General features: G+C 41.9%; 1 protein-coding gene across 6 annotated transcripts in view; it reads right to left on the reverse strand.

The window, feature by feature from the left end:
- WWP1 (WW domain containing E3 ubiquitin protein ligase 1) overlaps positions 1-21,347 on the reverse strand; it is a 151,788-nt gene that overhangs the window by 88,293 nt on the left and 42,148 nt on the right. For 3 of the 6 annotated variants that reach the window (XM_038388536.2, XM_043507649.1, XM_043507650.1), the window contains 5 exons: positions 20,420-20,558; positions 17,720-17,844; positions 5,084-5,221; positions 4,926-4,992; positions 2,260-2,441 (listed from right to left, as the gene is read on the reverse strand). In XM_038388536.2, the coding sequence (XP_038244464.1) occupies positions 2,260-2,441; positions 4,926-4,992; positions 5,084-5,221; positions 17,720-17,844; positions 20,420-20,558 (651 nt within the window). Of the gene's footprint in view, positions 1-2,259; positions 2,442-4,925; positions 4,993-5,083; positions 5,222-17,719; positions 17,845-19,975; positions 20,057-20,419; positions 20,559-21,347 lie in introns of those variants that run through there. The other 3 variants (XM_038388537.2, XM_043507652.1, XM_043507651.1) reach the window with 3 other exon arrangements.

Below are 21,347 nucleotides of genomic sequence, written 5' to 3' on the forward strand. Positions count from 1 at the left end.
ATTAATGTGTAGAGGGACTAATTGCTGGCCCATATGTAAAGCATGGGTAGAGAAATGAGGGGCAGAGGTTGCTTTTGGAATACCTTTTTGCTCATTCAGTGTGCCACAATTTATAGCATGCAGGGAATCACAGGCGTTTCAGATTAACTTCACTCACCTTCTTGGGCAAGACTGAGAAGGGGGCTTCAACCCTCTCAATGCACCTGGCAGCATACCTACCACTGCAGTACTGGGGTTTGTATCCTGCAAAGGTATAGACGAGGCACAGCATTCTTTCTCCCTGGCACAACGGGAAACTGGGAAGGGGACTGTGATCAGGAGTGTCAATCTCCCTTTCAGGCTGCTCCAAAGGCAGCACAATGAGCTGCCCCTAACATAGGGATTGCAATAATGCCACAATTGACCCAGAAGGAATCAGGAAAGGAACTGATCTCAGATGAGATATAATTATTTATATACCCTAATATCAAACATTTGGATCTGCAAAAGACACAAGAGTATAGCTGCAATGGTCACAAATATCCTAATGGTTATGAGCTCACAGCTGCTGTGGTGCACGCTGCACAAGAGAATTAGATCTGCAGAATTCAGATAGCATGTTTATCTTTCACAACATCAGACAATTTCATCAATTTCCTTCACACTTGCCAATTTTTTTTTTAATTACCTTTTTCTTAAAAGTAGCCCAACTAATTAACTAAAGAGGAATTTCAACCCCCACAAAAATAGTTGAATGGGATGAGAAAAGTGAGCTCAAAGTAGTAAAATAATTGGGGCAGATGTTCAGCTGGTGTCAGTTATCATAGCTCCACAATAGAACTATGAAAGTTTACATCAGCCGAGAATCTGCCTCAATGAGAATTTTGGCAGCATCTCTATGGAATTATTATCCAACACTGTCTAAGAGTTTCAAAATGTTACCTTTTATGTTGTAATAACACTTGTAAATAATTTTATACCACAAGCAGTAGGGACCTCAATTTTATGTCTCACTCAGGAAAAGTCACATCCAGCAAAACTGCATCTTCTACCACTATGCTAGAATATGACTCAGTACAGACGTGAGAGATTTCTACCAATTCCACTTCCTGTATCAACAAAGCACTCTTTAGAGGCTCCTTATCTCATTTAGCAATAATAGCACAAGAAAGCAAATTAAATTACATAGTATCTATGACATTTGGAGCTCAGCTTAAAGGTACAGAGTCAACTTGGATTTTCTTTATTTTTTAAGATCTGTTTTCTAATAGAGGACCCTTTAAGTAGTATACCCCTTAAATACTAAATACTGAATGGTTTTGGTTTTTTTAATAACTTTAAAAACCTGAGGGTTTTTCTGTTCCCCTGTTATGTTTATAAAGGCATTTTGGGAAAGCCCAAGAATAACACCACTGCTTTCTGTCTGTTCACCTTCACTTGTTCCTGTTACTCAGACACACTTTCATGGGACCTGAGGAAGGGCATGCACCATTGACAAAATGGAAACACTGATTATATGTAAAATTCATTCAATGCACAAAGTAAATAAAATGAAAAAAAAAATTCTAATATCTTTCCACTATATTACTCTTAGGGGTTACTTGCAACAATAGTCAGTACAACAACATTTCCAGATGGAAATCAGATTTAAAAATTAATGTCCCTTTAGAAATAATTGCCACTTTTAAGTGACCCTGGCTGAGAATTCTAAAATATATTTCATCCCAGAGCAGATTTGTTACCTGATTTGCATACCACTGGAAAACAGGTAATATAAATGGCAACAGAAATGCTGAACTACAGTGACACAAGCAGGTCCTGCTACTAGAGAAATGTAAAGTCCTCAAACATTGTTTCTGTCTTTGCCTTTGCAGATTTTTGTTGGAAAGCACTTCTTGTAAGGAAACGTACTTCCATTTCTTTGCAGTCAGGAAATCCACTTACTGTCTCCCACCTCCACTAGAAAAGTGTTTTTGAAATGAGCCAATAAAGGAAATCAGACTCTTTCCTCTAGACAATCTGTGTTATGATTCAATGGTCTGGTTCAGGCATAGAGGCCTTACTTGATGACAAGATGTCTCTTAAGAAAAATAAAACAGGTAAAATATTGTGCTCCGTGGAGAAATTCTAAGATTTATATTTATCATGCAGAAGTGAAAATATTACAGGTTTTATCTCAGATGTGTGTAGTAAAAGGCAGATAATCAGAAGTTGGACTACATGATTTTAATTAACTAGAAAATCCTTATTAACAGTGTTTTATTACATGCTCATTCTTACCTCTGTTGTTGGCAGGCTGGGTTGAAAGTGGTTTTGGTACTGGTGTATTTTTGGGACTGGCTGCAACATGAGAAGGAGATGAAGTGCTGTCTCCATTAACAGCATGTATACAGAATGCATTCTGTATTACAGAGTTTGAAGGAGCTTGATTGTTCATTCCATTAGACATGTCACAGGTAGATCTTGGCAAAATAAAGAGGATTTTGATTAATACAAATAATATGTTCAATAGAACTACAGAAAACAAAGGCCTACACTGAAACATGCTTAAAGATCCAATACAAAATACACCAAAGTAAACTCAGTGGCAAGGTTTTAATATTATTCCGTTGGTGAGTGTAGATAACAGTTCATATATGTAAAACTAAACCAATTATGGAGACATGGGGGCTTATTTTTGTAATTTTAACTCAGATATTTATCAACTGGATTTTTAAGTTCCATTTATTTTTCCCCCAATATGGCATTATAACTGAGTTGAGCAGGCTAGTTTGGCTACTAGAGTTCCCAAAAATGGCCGCAGCTGCTTCTCTGGAGAGAACCCCATCCTATCAGATGAGCTTCTTTTCTCCTCTAGGCATGCTGAACAGCTGCTTTTGTCAGTCACATCTCTAGAAATTACTTCAGAGTAGTTACCGTCTAACAAATGAGGTAGCAAAGATTTCTCTTAGTAAGAGGGAAATAATACTTAAGGACCCCTTCAGGAAAACACCATATGTTGAGATGCTGTTCCACTCTTCCTGACCCCTAAATATTGTTTTAGCCTTTTCTGCTCAAGTGACAAATGGCAGTCACAGAGGTCACCTTCATGCATGCTGCACTGAAGCAGAAATCAAGCAGATGAGGGAGCCCTAGAGAACAGAAAAATGCTGGACAAGGTGGTTTATCATCCTGCCTACTAGGATTAGGAAGGAAGACCCAATGTGCCTGTGCTGTCACAGACCAAGTCACAGAAAAGTAGGCTTAGCAGAGAATAGTTAAAACAAACATTTCTTTTTTATAAAACAGCAAACATCAATTCACTTAAATTACTGATAAACCAAACAACAACAGAGACGAGCTTTTGTTTTTGGTTATTTTTTATTCTAACCTAGAAATCTTATTTGATTTTGTTGACATCTACAGAATACAGCTAAACCAGAGGACAAAAGAATTGGTTTGTTTTCAAATCAGTGAAGCTAAGTTTTATTTATTTTGCAGTGAAGAGCTTTGTAATCAATGTTATTTTTAAAATTATGTTAGAATTTTTTTTCAAAGTGTTATTAGCAATTTTCAGTTTTAATGTAAGGTAAGTTAATACATCAACAGGGTATGGCCAGGTACAAAAGCAGCATCAGGGCCAAATCAATTGTCTGAAGACAAGAGAATACTGCGGCTGCAAAGATCAAACATCCAGAGAGATCAGGATGGAGGACTGTGAAGGTATATCTGATCCATCTTCAAAAAATCTGGGGCAATATTTTGTGGAAAGGAAGGAGGAGGAAGAAAATTATAGTCCCCAAGATGTTAGAGAAAACTGGGGAACAACATTTTGAGTGTTCACCCCAATAATATTTAGTGGCCAAGGGGATCCAGAAACAAACCTCCACATATAAAGAGGACAGTACCTGGGATGGACAGGGAAGAACAACTTGTGTCCATCCCCCAGATCTGTAGCAGCTGAGAGGAAGCAAAACCACACACATGGAAGGAAAGTAGCAGGGTAAGGAAAGCACTGCAAGGTTGTTGGGTGGTCCAACAACAATAAAGCTAGTTTTAGTAATGAACTCCTTGCTTCTCTTCTACTGCTGTTTGAGAACCAGGTTTCTATTATTCTCCTGGCAATCCTTTGTTCTCCTACATAATAAACAAAGAGATGAAGCTTGTGGGTCTCTGTACATTAAACTCAAGGCTCTCTTCCCCATTTCAGGTTTAGGTGGGCAAGTTCTTTGATTTGAAGGCTTGATTCAACAACCATTGAAATCAATGGGAGTCCTTCCATTGATTTCAATGTGCACCAGATCAGGCCTTGAAAGAGAGCTAGTGGGGTGAGGGAAGAGGGGGAGAAGAGAAGACAGGATGGGGGACACAGGCCCTTTTCTTCCCTCCTCTGTTGTAATAGCATTTTAAAGGAGGAAGGTAGTAGAGAGGCATTATGCCTGGCTCTTACACAGCAGCAGGAGGTAGCAAGGAGCTCAATACCACATTCACAGTTCCTGGTCCACTGAGCTCAAGTGCAGTACTTCACAGATTTCAAGGCCAGGTGGACTCTATGTTTGGTCCGATGGACTTATATATTTAGCCAGAAGACAAAACTAAACCATCAAGAGGTTGACCACTTACCTGGAGTACAAGGCACAAGCTACCCGACTACTAGCAGAAGAAAAGAGATGTAAGCTGAACACCTACATTCCCCTAACCTAAGTAATCCACATGAACACAATGGAGAACACCTGCATGAATAAAGTTACTCATGTGCAAATTTACAGCATTGGGCCCTTGGTGCTGCAATCTTTCCTTACTCAAGCAACACAACAAACAGAGTCCATGGGAGTGTAGGCCTGAAGTAGTTAAGGCCTGAAAGTCAAAACCTGGTCCCCTGTGCAAAATTCATTTATCTAATTGTAAATGAAACAATGGCCATTATACTTCAAAAATTGCAAAAAGTAAAAAATAATAATTCAAACCTCGATGTAGTTCTTGCCAAAATTTCTCTGTTTTCGTGTATAGCATCACCATTTTGATGGACTTCTACTAAACAATAAGAAATACATTAAATAGATGTTTTTCTTCTTTTAAAACATTAACAAAAACATGTGGGTCTTATTTTACTAATTGAACTTACTGGCTGCTGCTGAACTGCAGTCTGTAAGAGATTCTTGTTCAACAACCAAACCATCGAGCACAACTGTTAGTTCACCTGTTTGCACCATGCCACTCTTGTTTTCTAAGGAGAGTTTCAATTGTTCTTTCACCCCCTCCACTACAAGGGGAAAAAGAATAAATTCAGCATTAAATAGTTTCTCCCACAAAAACATATACTAAAACTATTTTGTACAAAGTTGTATATAAACTGTAGAATTTTTATATGTAATGTATGTGTGTGTGTGTGTATATATATATTATATATACACACACACACACACACACACACACACATACACACAGTTTTCTCTCCTACTTAAAGAAAAAAGTTCTATATAGATTTCTTCTAATATATATGACGGATACATCTTCCATTTCTTCTAAGTCTTCAGGTTTTGCTAATTTGTATTTTTAAGAACTAGCTTGGTGAGTAAAGTAATTGATTAACATCTGATTTAAATCAGATGTATTTCTATTATTTTGCTATTCCCTCAGAGCAGGGAATCCTAAAATCACACAGGTTACAACATCATGTTTGATTATGTACACTGTTTAGTATGTAGAGTCCATAAATAGGAGTCCAGCTTTACATACAACTTTTGCTGATACAAGCCATGCTGTAAATTTCTAGGACAGGGATAGGTCAGCAAAAGACATCTGGAATATGGCAAGCGTTTTTGGAACTCTGCTGTTGCAACCTCAGGACAGATTGATGACAGATAAATGGTGAAATCCTGGCCTCACTGAGACAATGGCAAAACTCCCATTCACTTCGATAGAGCCAGGATTTCACCCCAAGAATCTCCTTGTGTCAGTGCAACTTCAGATTAGGTAGTGGACAGCTAAACATTTGCATGGTTTTACAGAAAATCATGGATTCTAATTAAGGGTCTGTGAGGTTTTGAACAACTACGTAGTTCAGAGGTGGGCAAACTATGGCCTGCAGGACCGTCCTGCCTGGCCCCTGAGCTCCTGGCCCAGAAGGCTAGCTCCCTTCCCCCGCAGGCAGCGCTCTGGGCGGTGGGGTTGTGCACGCATTCAGGGCAGCATGGCAGCATGTCTGGCTCCAGCACGGCGGCCAGATATGCTGCTCTGAGCGGCATGGTAAGGGGGCTGGGGCGTTGGATAAGGGGTAAAGGGTCCCGGGGGTCGGTCAGGGGACAGTTGGATGGAGCAGAGGTTTGGGGGGGCAGTCAGGGGACGGGAAGCGGGAGGGGGAGTTGGGCAGGGGGTAGGGTCCTGGGAGGCGGTTGGGACGGAGGTCCCGGGAGGGGGTGGGAGGATAGGGGGCAGGGGCCAGGCTGTTTGGGAAGGCACAGCCTTCCCTATCCGGCCCTCCATACAGTTTCACACGCCATGTGGCCCTCGGGCCAAAATGTTTGCCCACCCTGATGTACTTTGTTGGAGAAGAAACAAAGGGCCAGATCCTCAGCTGGTTATCAATCAGCAGAACACCCACTCAAGTCAATGGAGTTATGTCAATTTACACTGAGGTTATATATTCCTAACACCTACTGCAAAAGAAATGGTTAGATTAGGTAGTTTCTAGAACATATACTATTGGCTCCATACAGGCTTAGTGCTTCAGATAGATTATTTACTTGGATTTCTCCAAGCTTATTGTTCCCATGGAGCATTTTTGGAATCTTGTGCTGGTTTCACAAACCCAAAATGTTTAAAGAAGCTAGAACTAAATTCTGGATTGTGAACCCTGATATATGCTTTACAAGGCACAGGGAGCTAAAACTATTATATACACAAAACTTGTGTGCTCAATTCTTGACTATCTCCCAAAATCACTAATTCCAAAGACCAGTAGGAAGGAGGAACAATGTGGATCTAAGTAGGTAGTAAATACAAAACAAATAAAAAAAAAGTCCCTGCTAATTTTCTGTCACTAACAAAGATCCCAACTCTGAAGATTATTAAGTAGTAAGAGTATTACTAGACTAGTTAAAAAGAAACAAAACAAAAAACCCTGTCCTACATTTTGACCCATTTATCAGAGTCTAAAAAATAATTCCAATTAAACATCTGTATTGAACTCAATATGAGGCATATCAGAAAAAAGATTTAGCAAAAGTATGTTTCAGTAAATGACATCATTAGTGGGATATATAGGTATTTTTTCAAAAAAAGACTGGCCTCTTCATAACAGGTGTATTCTACTATTTGAGTACCAATAACTATATTAAAATGGCATTAAAAATTGAGTGTATGTATCAGTAATTTAGGAGTAAAAAACACTAAAGGGATGTTATGATTAAACCAAAAAAGACAGTTACCTTTTTTCGTAACTGGTGTTCTTAGTGGTGTGTTGCTAATGGACATTCCACTGTAGGCATGTGTGCTCACCACATGCACCAGTGCCAGAAGTTTTTCCCTCGGTAGTATCCATAGGGGACTGGCTTTGGTGCCCTCTGGAGTGGCGTGCATATGCCATGGTATAAGGGGCGCTGCCGGCTCCCCCCACCCTCAGTTCCTTCTTCCCAGAAACTCCGACAGTGGGGAAGCAAGGCAGGTCATGGAATGGACATAAGCAACAGATCTCAAAGAACACCAGTAGCGAAGAAAAGGTAATTGTCTTTTCTTCTTGGGTGCCTGCTGATGTCCATTCCATTGTAGGCGGCTCCCAAGCCATACCACCGAAGGTGGGCAGGAGTTCATAGACATGTCGACTGCAACACACACTGCCAAATCCAGCATAGTCTCTTGCCTGCTGGGTGATGGTGTAGTGCATCGTGAATGTGTGCGTACCAAAGACCACATTGCGGCTCTGCAGATATCTGGGATAGGGACATGTGCAAAGGCCGCCAAGGATGCTTGAGCCCTAGCAGAGTGGGCCATCACTATAGTTGGCAACTCTACCTGAGTCGGCTCATAACAGGTCCAGATGCAGGTGGTGATCCAATTCGAGATCCTCTGCAAGGACACCAGGAGGCCCTTCATCCTATCCGCTGTTGCCATAAAGAGTAGGTCAACCTGCGAAAGGCTTTGGTATGCTCCTGGTAGAACACTACAGTGTCCTGGACATCCAAAGTGTGTAGCTGCCTCTCCTCTTTGGTGGAGTGCAGCTTCAGACAGAACATCGGGAGGAAGATATTCTGGTTGACGTGAAATGGGGACACCACTTTAGGCAGGAAAGCTGGATGGATTTGCAGCGGGACCTTGTTCTTGTAGATTACCATATACGGAGGCTCCGCTGTGAGGGCCTTAATCTAGGATACGCACTTCACTGAGGTAATGGCTACAAGGAACTCAACTTTCCACAACAGATGGGAGATAGAACAAGAAGCCATAGGCTCAAAGGACGGGCCCATTAGCCTAGAGAGGAGCAGGTTGAGATCCCATTGGGGAACCAGATCCTGGACAGGCAAGAAGAATCTTTCAAGACCCTTTAGGAACCTCATCGACATCTCATGCAAGAATACTGATTGGCCCTGGACGCACGGGTGGAAGGCTGATATGGCTGCCCAGTGCACTCTGATGGAGGAAAGCACAACGCCTTGGTGCTTTAGGTGGAGCAGGTAATCCAGGATGGATTGCAGAGACGACCAGGTTGGGAACTAAATTTCCGCCTAAACTGCACGGCTGGGTGGCCATCCAGCAGGCTATCAAGTGCCGCGCACTTCAGGTGTCCCTCCCCACATTGTCCTACTGCTCCTGCCCTCTGCCTTGGAGCTGTTCTGGGAGCCTCCTGCTTGCTGTGCAGAGGGAGAGGGGGGGACACTGATGTCAAAGTATCCCTCTCCTTACGCCCCATCCCCACAGAGCAGAGGAGGGGGGACACAAAAGGGCTCAAGAAGGAGGGAGCTTGCTTGCAGCTGCTGTGTCTGAACACGTACCGATCTACTTTAAAAGGCAGCGTACTTAAAGTGGGGGCAGCATACTTAAAGGAGCAATGCCCTCCCACTCTCTCTCTTTCTCTCTCTCTCACACACACACACACACACACACACACACTTGTATTGTTGTTGCTGTTGTTACTTAATATTTCTTTCAAAGTGTGTTTTAGTTTTTGATTGGTCTATGCATTTCATAGTTTTTTTATTTCTTACGCTTAAATTTAATTCTTTGAGTAGTGAGTTCTAAAATGACTTGCCTGTCCTGGCTGGAGTAATTATCCCTATGGCGACTTTTAAAAAATATATATTGTATCTAAGTTTTTGGTTTCTCCCGGTGGCGAATATCCGCATGTTACCTTGATATGGTGCACATAACAGAATTCATTCCGCACATGTGTGGAAACAATTAGAAACAATTGGTCAGAGAGATGCTACGCTCCGATGCCCAGCAGGAGAACCTGGTAAATCACTCTGGGGCTTTCTGCTTTCAAAAGAACCTGCTGTACCTGGCTAGAGCAAGCCTGTTCCTCTGGGTTCAGCTACGCAGCAGCCAAGCCGAGAGACGAAGCGAGGGAAGATTTGGGTGCAGGAGCCGACTGCAGTATCATGCAGCTGGGCAATGACCATGGTGCAGCCACAGCCAGATTCATGAGCATGCCGAACCAGTGCTGGCAAGGCCATGCTGGGGCGATCATAATGACTTGCATCTTTTGATTTTTCAATAGGACCTTGCTGATCAACGGAATTGGCAGGAAAGCATACATCAAATCCACCGCCCATGACAGGAAAAAGGCATCGGAAAGGGCACCCCTGCCGAAGCGTTGGGGAGAGGAGAACTGATGGAACTTCCTGTTCTGTCTGGTGGCAAACAGGTTCACTTAGGGAGCCCACCACTTCTGGAAGAGCACCCAGGCAACCTCCGAGTGGAGCGACCACTCGTGGTGAGAGAAATAGGACCTGCTGAGGAAATCCGCCAGCACGTTCCAGACACCAGGGAGATGCGAAGCTTCCAGACAGATCACGCACTGGATGCAAAAGTTCCACAGGCGAAGTGCTTCCTGACAGATGGCCGACGAGCAAGCTCCCCCCTGCCTGTTAATATAGAACCTTGACTTCCTGAGATATTTGTTGAGATCTCGCAAGTCCAGGATGGGTCTTAGACTCCCCTTGGCCTTTGGGATTAAAAAATAACAGGAGTAAAACCTCTTACCCCTGAAATTTAGGGGGACTTCTTCCACAGCTCCCACCTGCAGAAGGTCCTGCACATCCTGAGCAAGCAGGTTCTCATGAGAGGGGTCTCTGAGTAGGAACGGGGAGGGGAGTTGAGGGGTGGGGGGGAGACAGAAAAACTGAAGAGTATAACCATAAGCCACAGTACTAAGGACACATAGGTCAGATGTTATAGAGGCCTAGGCAGGGAGGAAAGGGGGGACAGGTGGTTGGAGAAAAAATGGGAAGCAGGATCCAGGACACAGGCTGGAAGGTCACCCTCAAGCGTACCCTCAAAACACCCATTTACCACCCTGTTGATTGCAGGTGGAGCTTGAGTGAACAGAGGACATTGGGGTGGTGCCCTTCTGGTGCTTACAGGTCTTGCCCTTCTTATGGAAGGACTCGGACCGAGGCTGACTGCCCAATCTCTGGAAATGTTGTGGCTTAAATCGCTTCCTTGCCAGCCCTGAGGTGTACAGGCCCAGGGTCCGCAGGGTTGCCCTCAAGTCTTTTAGACTGTGCAACTTGGCATCTGTTTGTTCAGAGAACAGCCCCAGGTCATCAAATGGGAGGTTTTGGATCGACTGCTGAACCTCTGTGGAAAGGCCCGAGGATTGCAACCAGGATGCTCATTGTGACGCTGCACTTTATATGATTTTATGAAAATATGTTAATGAGTGTGAATATAATGTAAGTGGAATATGCCTCATGCAAAAGGTCTTTTGTAAGGTATCATTAAAAGCTTATAATCTACTGAATGTGGTCATCCTATTTGTATAAATGTATCACTTGTATCTGAAACTAGAAATATGAACTATAACCCATAGGTCCTATTGTAGTTATGCAAAGTGTGGGCCATTAATGGTGATTTCAAATCTTGATGTCTCCCATCAACCAGGACAATTGAATGTGGATGGCTTTGTTTGCTTGCAGACCTTCTGTGTGTCAGGCTGGGAAGAATGAAGGCTTGGGATCTCACAGGACATGTGACCATGTCACCCGTTACTGAAATCCATCTTAAACCTGGTGCTTTTCCATTTAGGAGAAGGGGTGGGAACCCAGAGGGACAAAAGATTCCCGCCTTGTGCCAAAGCTATATAAGGTGGTGAAACAGAACAAAAGGGGCTGCAGTCATGAGAAATCCCCTAGTTACCACCTGAGCTAGAACAAGGGCTGTACCAGGAGAAAGAATTGTGCCCAGACTAGGAAGCGTCCAGTCTGTGATTGAAGCTTACTGAAACATCTCTGAGGGTAAGATTTTATCTGTATTCAGCTTTCATACTGTATTAGGCATAGACTTGCGTGTTTTATTTTATTTTGCTTGGTAATTCACTTTGTTCTGTCTGTTACTACTTAGAACCACTTAAATCCTACTTTTTGTATTTAATAAAATCACTTTTTACTTATTGATTAACCCAGAGTATGTATGAATACCTGGGAAGGGCAGGTAAACAGCTGTGCATCTCTCTCTAATCAGTGTTGTGGAGGGCGAACAATTTATGAGTTTATCCTGTATAAGCTTTATACAGGGTAAAAAATGGATTTATTTGGGGTTTGGACCCCATTGGGAACTGAGCATCTGAGCGTTAGAGACAAACACTTCTTAAGCTGTTTTCAGTTAAGCCTGCAGCTGTTGGGGGATGTGGTTCAGACCTGGGTCTGGGTTTGTAGCAGGCTAGTGTGTCTGGCTCAAACCAGGCAGGGCACTGAAGTCCCAAGCTGCCAAGGGAAATAGGCTCAGGGGTAGTCTCAGCACATCAGCTGGCAGTTCCCAAGGAGTTTTCTATGATCCAACCTGTCACACTCAGCTCAGGCTATAGCCGAGACCATGGTTCAGGCTGCAGAGTCCACTGCATCTGAGACCACTTGGAGGGCTGCCCTCGAACCACCTTGCCCACATTGAGGATCGCCAGGAATTCTTTCCTGGGGTCCTCAGGCTGCAAGTTCAAAGACTTAGCCACAGATGCCAGATGTTAAAGTCATAGCGGCCGAGCAAGGCCTGATGGTTCGCTACTCATAGCTGGAGGCTGGAAGATGAATAAATTTTTCTTCTAAAGAGATCGAGCCTTTTGCCTCTATTATTTTTAGGCATCGTACCTGGCCGACCCTACCTTTTGTGCTCATTAAAGGCCGACACCACCAGTGAGCTTGGGGCAGGGTGGGTCTAAAGGTATTCATAACCTCTAGCCGGCACATAATATTTGCGTATTGCCCTCTTGGACATGGGGGGCAGCGACAAGGGTGTCTGCCACAGGGACTGGGTAATTTTTGCCATTCCCTCATGCACTGGCAGTGCCACCATAGCAGGGGCAACTGAACTCAGCAAGTTAAAGAGGAAGTCTGAGGGCTCCTCCAGCTCATCGGCTTCTAGCTGCTGATTTGAGGCAATGCTGTTCAGAAGATCTTGATGAACCTTGGCATCAACCTGGGGGACCAGGTGAGAGGACCCGTAATTGCCTCGTTGAGTGAGGATGAAGAGGAGGTGGGTACCGGCAGGTCTGCCACCACCAACGCCTCCTCCACGAGCACCTCCATTAGGACCAGGTGACCCTGAGGGGTCCTCTCCAGTGTCATCTCCATGTCGGGGGGAGGAGGGGCAGGCAGGAAATCATCGCCAACTGCTTATCCAACGCCCCCGAGGTCGACCTACACCCTTGTGAACGCTGCAGGAATCCTCAGGGAGGTGCCAGGGGCAGGCCAGTTGTGGCCATGCTGTTTCAGGAGGTGCCGCAGGGAATGTCGATACCCCCGCTGACAGGGACTCCTCGCTAATGGAGCCCGAGGAGGACGGGCCCCGTCAGGGGGGATCAGGATGGTGCCAAGGCCAACTGTCTACCCTGGTCACATCGGTGCCGGCCCTGAGGCTCCGCTGGGGATCTGCACAAGGGCAATGACTTTCTGTGCCATGATACAGGACACCAGTGGCGGCGTTCGGCAGGTCGGCAACAGGAACTCGGCGATCTACACCTAACACTCAGCAAGCGGTGCCGGTCCGTTGAGCTGGAGCGAGTAGGTCGCCTTGCCAGGGTACGTTGGTGTGACCATGACAATCTGTACCAGCGCTCCGGTGACAGGTAATAGGGCTCCCGAGACCAGCGGTGCCACACACTGGGAGAGCAGCTAGGGCACTCCCGGCACTGGAGGTGCAGGGACGGGCACCTCTGCTGGTCTGCACCGTTCCACTGGCAATCGCCGCTTCGAGCCTAAAGAGTGCCGCTTGGCATCCAGGGGCTCTGACGAGTGGGCTGACCTGTGTTTGAGGCGTGGTGGCTCTGCACAGGTAAGTGATGGCAGGACACTCCTTGTCGTAAGGAGTGGTGCCACACTGATGGGGACTGTTGGAAGGATCCCAAGTCAGGTTTACCCCTGGAGCGGGGTACGGCTGTAACCAGTGTGGGCGGCACCAGTAGGGACAGGATATCCTTAGCAGCCTGCATGACCTCCAGTGTAGATGGCACTGCCAGGTGCCGAATGCCCATGCCACTTTCCAGGGTGGCGGGTGCTTCCTGAAGTGGACTAGTCCACTCGGTGGAAGCTGGGGCCCGACCTCCATCCAGAGATGGAGAGCCGCCCCAAGCAGGTCTTTGTTCTCCTTCCCCTTCAGGATGCAGGAAAAGGTCCCACCCTGGCCTTTCTTTGCCAAGTACCAAGGACGGAGATCAGCCACGGTGCTAGAAGCAGAGCCTGATCTGGACAGCTCTTGTGCCAGTGCAAGTGCCGACTCCATAAGGAGTGCTTCGAGACAAATGTCCCACTCCTTCTTGGTCCGAGGTTTAAAACTCCTACAAATGCGACACTTGTCGCTAACATAAGTGTCCCCCAAGCACCTTAGACAGCTACTGTGGAAATCACTGGCATAGGTTTTTTGCAGCAGTCGCAGGGTTTGAAGCCTAGGGACCGGGACACGCCCCATCCCTAGGCTAAGTTCCAGCTGGGACTATGAACTAACACTAGCTACACTAATGGAACTAAACTAACAACTTTTAACAACTATATGCAGTAAAACAGTTCACAATAAGCAGCTGAGACACAAGCTAGCTGAGACAAGAAATGGTCCAGCACCGTCACTGGCAGTAAGAAGGCACTGAGGGTAGGGGGAGCCAGCAGTGCCCCTCATACCACGGCATACACACTCCCCTGAAGAGGGCGCCAGAGCTCGTCCCCTATGGATATCACTGAGGGAAAAACTTCTGGCATCAGTGCATGTGGCGGAATGGAATGGACATGAACAAACACTCAAAGAAAAAACAAGCATTACAAATCCAGAAAATTTGGATTTACACTTAAGTTATACTTAAAAAAAATCCAAACACATTAAGAATGAAAATAAACAATTTTAACAGTCATCTGTAGCAAAGTCATGCAATAATACTTAAGTTGTAGGGATTTTAGTAAAAAGAAAAGGAGTACTTCATCGATGCATCCGATGTAGTGAGCTGTAGCTCACGAAAGCTTATGCTCAAATAAATTTGTTAGTCTCTCAGGTGCCACAAGTACTCCTTTTCTTTTTGCGAATACAGACTAACACAGCTGCTACTCTGAAACCAGGGATTTTAGCGTTTGTGGTCTCAGATTAGAGGCATCTTTAAAAATAGTTTTCATTCGTTCCCCCTCCCCTCTTACAGGGAAGTATTCATGTTGTTTGTGTGCCTTAACTACATTTCAAATCTTGTTGTTGTCCTTTTGTCTTAGGATTTCCCTTTTTTTATTGCAAAAATGTCATACACAAACACTAAACAAGAAACCCAAAGCAAATGCTCCCATAAGATATTTCTAATTGTTTTAAGATATGTATATCAACCTTTTTTAAATTTTATCTTCTTTATATAGAAAGTTTAAAGATTGTGCTATTATATTACTAAGATTTGGGACAAAAAACATGCTAAATTACTTAAAGAACCCATTTTTAAATTAATTGTAACTCATTTCTGGATATACTTGAATTTTCTGAGCTCAAAGAGGAAGCACTAAGTTTTGGAGAGGATATTCTGTATATTTAACACATAAACAAGGTTGAATCACTGCTCGAAGTGCAAAACGGAAAACATGTCCAACTATGGAGCCACTTATGGCATCTTCATAATATTAAAGACGACATTTCACTTAGAGGTGGGTTCCCCTTTGGATGTCTTGTAATAAGTGAGAAAGATGTAAAGAAACATTTTTTACATTCTCAGTTTTCCCTCATTATAAATTCTGAGGTTTTGTAGGACATCTATAGATTGGGAAAAATGAGATTGAGCTATTGGTTTAGCTGGGATTTCAATGCCATTTTGGGGTGAAATTTGAAAGTATGAATCACCATTTTCATGTTCTAATGAAAAAATTAAAAAAAGGAGAATAAGACAAAAATCTTGTAGCTCATTAACTCTTCTGGCAGGGGCTATAGGCATCAGGGAGGCTGCCTTATGCAAGAGAAAATGTAGGTGATAATCACTAATGTACTACGTTATTATGATCTATTAAAATAATTTAAACTAAATACAAAGATGTTTAGTATATGTTTACCATAAATTTTAAAGACAGTCACACCTCTGAACTGGTGGAAGTTACTGGCTAAGCACCTGGAACCAGAATTTGTTGAAGTGCTAAACCAGCTTTTGACACCAGTAGCCTCTACTGCTGGTGCAGAGAGAATAATTTTTCATTACACTTTATTCAACTAGTTAAGTTTAATGACTAACTAATTCGAAGTTAAGAAGCCAACAGGGAGTTGAAAAACCAGGAAAACTTGTTTTCCTCATCCAATGAATAAAAACCAGGTGAGAGAGGATGAACCTACAAATTTTAAAATCCTAAAGGACCCAGTGACCCAAAATAATCAGTTCAATTGACTAACTACAGATACTTTTTTTTTTTGAATAAATCAGTTAGTTTTAATGCAAAACATGTTTTGATAAGCTTTTGTTAAACTTTCTTATGTATTCATCAGTTTTAAACTCATTTTATGTACTAAAAAAATTTATGATGGGTTTTTTAATTTAATTTGAATTTCCATCCAAATAGACCTTCACACAAAAGTCACCAAAAAAAAGCCAATCTAGTAAAAAAAGAAATACATCACTGTTTTCTAACATAATGAAATAATGTAAAAATTAAGAATTTGAATAAACGTAAGATAAGCTATATAACTGATTATATAAATGTGTATAACCGTAGCGCAATCTCCTCATTAGCAAAGAGAAACACTGAATTTAGTGTGAAGTCTATATTTAGTCAAAAATATACATGTTTTAATGGTTACCAACAAATGAGAATCAATCACCCTTCAGGAAAATAACTTAGCAGTACAAATGCAAAACATGATTAAAATCAATTATTTAAATCAAGATTTCCGGCATGCAGATTTAAATCATGCTTAAAATCAGTGATTTATAATCAATCCATCCTGAAGGAAGGGTCAATAATTTTGCTCAACATTGGAGTCTAATACTATCCATCACAGTAGTGTGAAAGTTGGCCTCTTAAGTTATTAATCCAGGGAAGACTATAGAGCCTTGTACATGACTAAACATTTTTTCATTTCGGGGGTTGCATGAAATGTTTGGCCATTTGGGGGGGTTGCAATAGATCCTGCTACACAATGGAAATTCTCAAAAAGAAAAGGAGTACTTGTGGCACCTTAGAGACTAACAAATTTATTAGAGCATAAGCTTTCGTGAGCTACAGCTCACTTCATCGGAAATTCTGTAACTAATCAGAGAAAATATATATCCTCATATCTTTATTTAATAGTTTCCTCTCACTTTTTTCAGTAGTTCATAGATTCATAGATATTAAGGTCAGAAGGGACCACTATGATCATCTAGTCCGACCTCCTGCACAACGCAGGCCAAAGAATCTCACCCACCCACTCCTGCGAAAAACTTCTCACCTATGTCTGTGCTACTGAAGTCCTTAAATCGTGGTTTAAAGACTTCAAGGAGAATCCTCCAGCAAGTGACCCGTGCCCCGTGCTACAGAGGAACGTGAAAAACCTCCAGGGCCTCTTCCAATGTGTCCTGGAGGAAAATTCCTTCCCGACCCCAAATATGGCAATCAGCTAAACCCTGAGCATATGGGCAAGATTCACCAGCCAGATACCCAGGAAAGAATTTTCTGTACTAACTCAGATCTCACCCCATCTAACATCCCATCACAGGCCATTGGGCCTATTTACCATGAATATTTAAAGATCAATTAATTGCCAAAATCACGTTATCCCATCATACCGTCTCCTCCATAAACTTATCGAATTTAATCAAAGCCAGATAGGTCTTTTGCCCCCATTACTTTCCTTGGAAGGCTATTCCAAAACTTCACCCCTCTGATGGTTAGAAACCTTTGTCTAATTTCAAGTCTAAACTTCCCAATGACCAGTTTATATCCATATCATATTATTATTTGAAAACATTTCTCTCACTATAAATTTAAATCTCTCTCTATAACCCAAAGAGACAGGCCCTGAAGGTCTGTTTTAAGTTACATGACAATTTTTTGTCATTACATCAAAACTACCAAAATTAATATAACTGAAATAATCAATTTTTCCCCTTAATATGCCATCCATGAAAACTTACATTTTCTATTGTGTATTTCCAAAGCTTGTCTCAAGTCTACAGTGGCTCTTCCTAGTAAAGCATCAGCTTTTAAAGTGTGATGGCTCCACACTCGAAATTCCAACGTAGTCTGTGGAGTCACATTCCTGTATATAAAATATTTTTTTTAAAAAAAATTAAGGTGTAGGTACTCATCTTTCATTATTATAAATGTATTATCTATTTTAATCAGTTTTCCCATAACCACTGTAATTCTTGGTAGTGACTAACTGAAAAGTTGTGTTTTCTTTTTTAAACTATATCACAAAAGCACCGTGAAACAGAAAAATCAACGTAACTCCTCTCAGGCACAGATCAGGACTAAGGTATGTTATTACAATAGTGTGAAAATACTTGGGAGCATAACTACTTACATTAAACTCAGATTTCAGTTATTGAGATTGTTTTCCCCCATACATAATTTTAAATACAAACTTCCTTCCTATTTTTTTTTTCTACTGACAAATATTGATTTGATTTTCAGCTTGTATCAGAGAGCAAATGCTGAATAGCCACCACTGATCAAGAATACTGAAATTAACTGCTTAGATGCCCTCAAACAATTTATGAATTGTACACACACACACACACACACACACAATATACAATATTAAAAACAATTTTTAAAAATGCTCTTAAAATTAAAACAAAACCCACCCCAAGTGATGAGACTAAAATACACCACTGGAGGAAAGAGGCAAGGTAACCAAAATGGAACAAAACAGTGGTTATATTACAAATACTTTTTGGGGAAAAGTTTTGAGGTTTTTTTTTGTTTCTTTGTTTGTTTTTAAAGAGTTGGGAAGCAAATTTTGCACTTTAGGAGCTACTGCTACAAAGGCATAATTGCCTGCCAATTAAAGACAATGTCGGAATAGGTATCCTTCAAAACAAGATCTCAAGTACAGCATGGGCCAACATTGTTCGAAACCTTAAACTAGCTCTATTGATTTTCTTTAAAGTAATGTAAATAGGTAATGTAAAGTAATTCTTTAGCAGATATTATAGGCAGACAACATAGATCATGGTTACTCAAACTAATGAGCAAATATGCTGCTTCATTCAGAACAAACTGTAAGTAACACAGATCTACTAAAAACCCGGATAAAAGAAAATTACAACAGTATAATCTTGTCATCACAATGGTCTATAGTGTTTACACAAGGCCATATCAGTGAAGCTGCTCTCAACACAAATTGTGAATTTTTCCAGGGAAAAAATTATTAGACAGGACTACACTAAACAAAGGGGTGTGTTTACACCCCATTTTTCATATAAGTAGTAAACTGACTCATCAAGACAGCAGAGAGAAGAGATGGCAAGAAATAGAACAATTTTCATTTCAGCAAACACAAGTGGGGGATGAAATAGCACAGTGCTTCCTTCTCCACCAGACTCCAAATCGCTTTCCTCACAGTTGGAATAGACTTTACTTTGAGGGGTATCCTTCAGAAGAATTCACTTCCAAGATTCACTGGACTATAAAAGAAAGGGGCATAGACCCCCAAATTGTCTCTTTTACCTACAAAGACAAAAAGACACCAGCACCTTTGGACCTCTGACTGAGGAGAGGGTCGGTCACTACCTTGCTGGAAGACTGTGGGAGAGAAAGGCCATCTTGAACAAAGTCTTGAACCAAAATTTACTAGATGACGTTTTAGACTTTTCATGTGTGTTCTTACTTTTATTTGCTTGTAACCATCTATAACTTTATCACTTGTACTTGAACTCACTTCAAAATCATACCTTCTTTTGTTAATCAACTTGTTTTACAATTAAACTAACAGTGCTGTGTTGTACTAAAGTGAACGTCAACTCCAATTAATGTGGCAAACTGGTGTGTTTGGTCTTATTCCTCTGAATATTGCAGGAGAGGGCTGGACACATCAGAGTACACAGGTTTGTGGAAGTTCAGGACTGGAGCTGTGCTGGGATCACCTGCTAACATTAACCATGTCTAATAAAGACAGTAGTGTGTCTATGATAACTGCTGGCTGGCTGTTGGATTCAAATCGGTTGAATCAGAGCTGTACAGCATACAGAACATGAAGTGGATGCTGTCTGTATGTATGTCCCAGACAGGGAGCCACAAGTAGCAGAAGCATTTTAGGGCATTCAGGGTTGAAATACAAGTGATGACTCTACTTCTCATTGATATTAACTGCACCCTAGAACATGGCAGATACCACATCATTGGCTTTCCATGAAATGTTTGTGGTCAAAAGCAATATCAAGTACCTCTGACTGTATCTCTCAAAGGGTAACCCAAAGAAAGAATGACCCTCCTCAAAACAATCTCTCTCCAGCAACAGGATTTCTGTTTTCCTATGGGTGAGAACAAGATTACTGATGCATCCAGCTGGCAACATCCCGTAAGCATTCCTATACAGCATGGACTCAGCTGAACAGAGTCCACAGTGCAAGAGATATACAGTCGTGCATCAAGTGTATATAAATATATCCCACTCTTGTTTAGAAATAATCTTGCCAAGACACCTCATATACACACTGAGCAACAGTAGTTATTTTAGGACATATACTGCCATTAGATACATGCAACTTTCAATGAAGTTAAAGGAAGTTGTGTGTATGCAGCCAATGGCAGAGTTTGGTAAATATTTGTCTCTAACGTTTGATTAATAAATTATATTTTACGAATTTAGAAAAAGCTTTTCTACTTACACAGTCAACTGTTCATCCCATTTTGGATTTGAAGAACTATTTGATTTTGCTGTTTTCTTGATTTCTCCATCTGCAACTAATTCTGTATAAATGGCTGTTCCAAACCAGTTCTTTTTCCTTTTCAGTTTGGCACTAGAAACTAACAAACAAACAAAAACAGATTGATTGTTTATAATTACTGTAGCACACTTCTTGCTGAAAAACAACAAAATTACTATCTAAAGGATTGATTAAGTAGAAATTGCATGGAAGAACAACCTGACTCCTCTTTTTCAACCTCTGCTTAGTGCTGAACAAATCTAGCTGCTCAATTGAACCCTTTAAAGTCTTCTCACAGGACACTTTCAAAGAAGTACAGAAAGGACTTGAAATCATTGCATCCCAACCGTCTATCAAAGCACTAATCATATTTCAAAGAGCAAACTCATTTTGCTAGGTAACAGCAATATGGTTTCCAACGATATCCTAGATGTAGCTAAGATAGATGAGGCATGTCCCCTTAATCACCGGAAGGAAATTTCAAGATAGGCATTCTGCAACATGATTAGCAAACCTGTGCAACTACTATGAGAGAGAAAAAAATCAGTCTTCTGGATTTTTCTTTGTTTATTCCCCCCTTTCTACTTTCCTTTTTTCCCTTCCAACTCTTCTTTTAAGTGCAAACTATTAAGTATGACATGCATCAGTAATTGAATTGACCTGGGCAAGTTCGACACAGGCTTTAAATTAGGTGTGATCATTGGGATCACAAATTTTTAAGACCACTTATGCACATTCCAGAATCCCACTCTATCACAGGGCCAGCTGTGTCTATGAGGAGCAAATCTTGGTCAATACCTGGCCTACTGGAATTCAGGAAGCCGAAATCTTCTATTCTATATAGGTTTTCATACCACACTACTCACCATAATATCTGAACGCCTTCCAA

Source organism: Dermochelys coriacea, chromosome 2, assembly GCF_009764565.3.
Source record: "Dermochelys coriacea isolate rDerCor1 chromosome 2, rDerCor1.pri.v4, whole genome shotgun sequence".
Taxonomy (NCBI): domain Eukaryota; kingdom Metazoa; phylum Chordata; order Testudines; family Dermochelyidae; genus Dermochelys; species Dermochelys coriacea.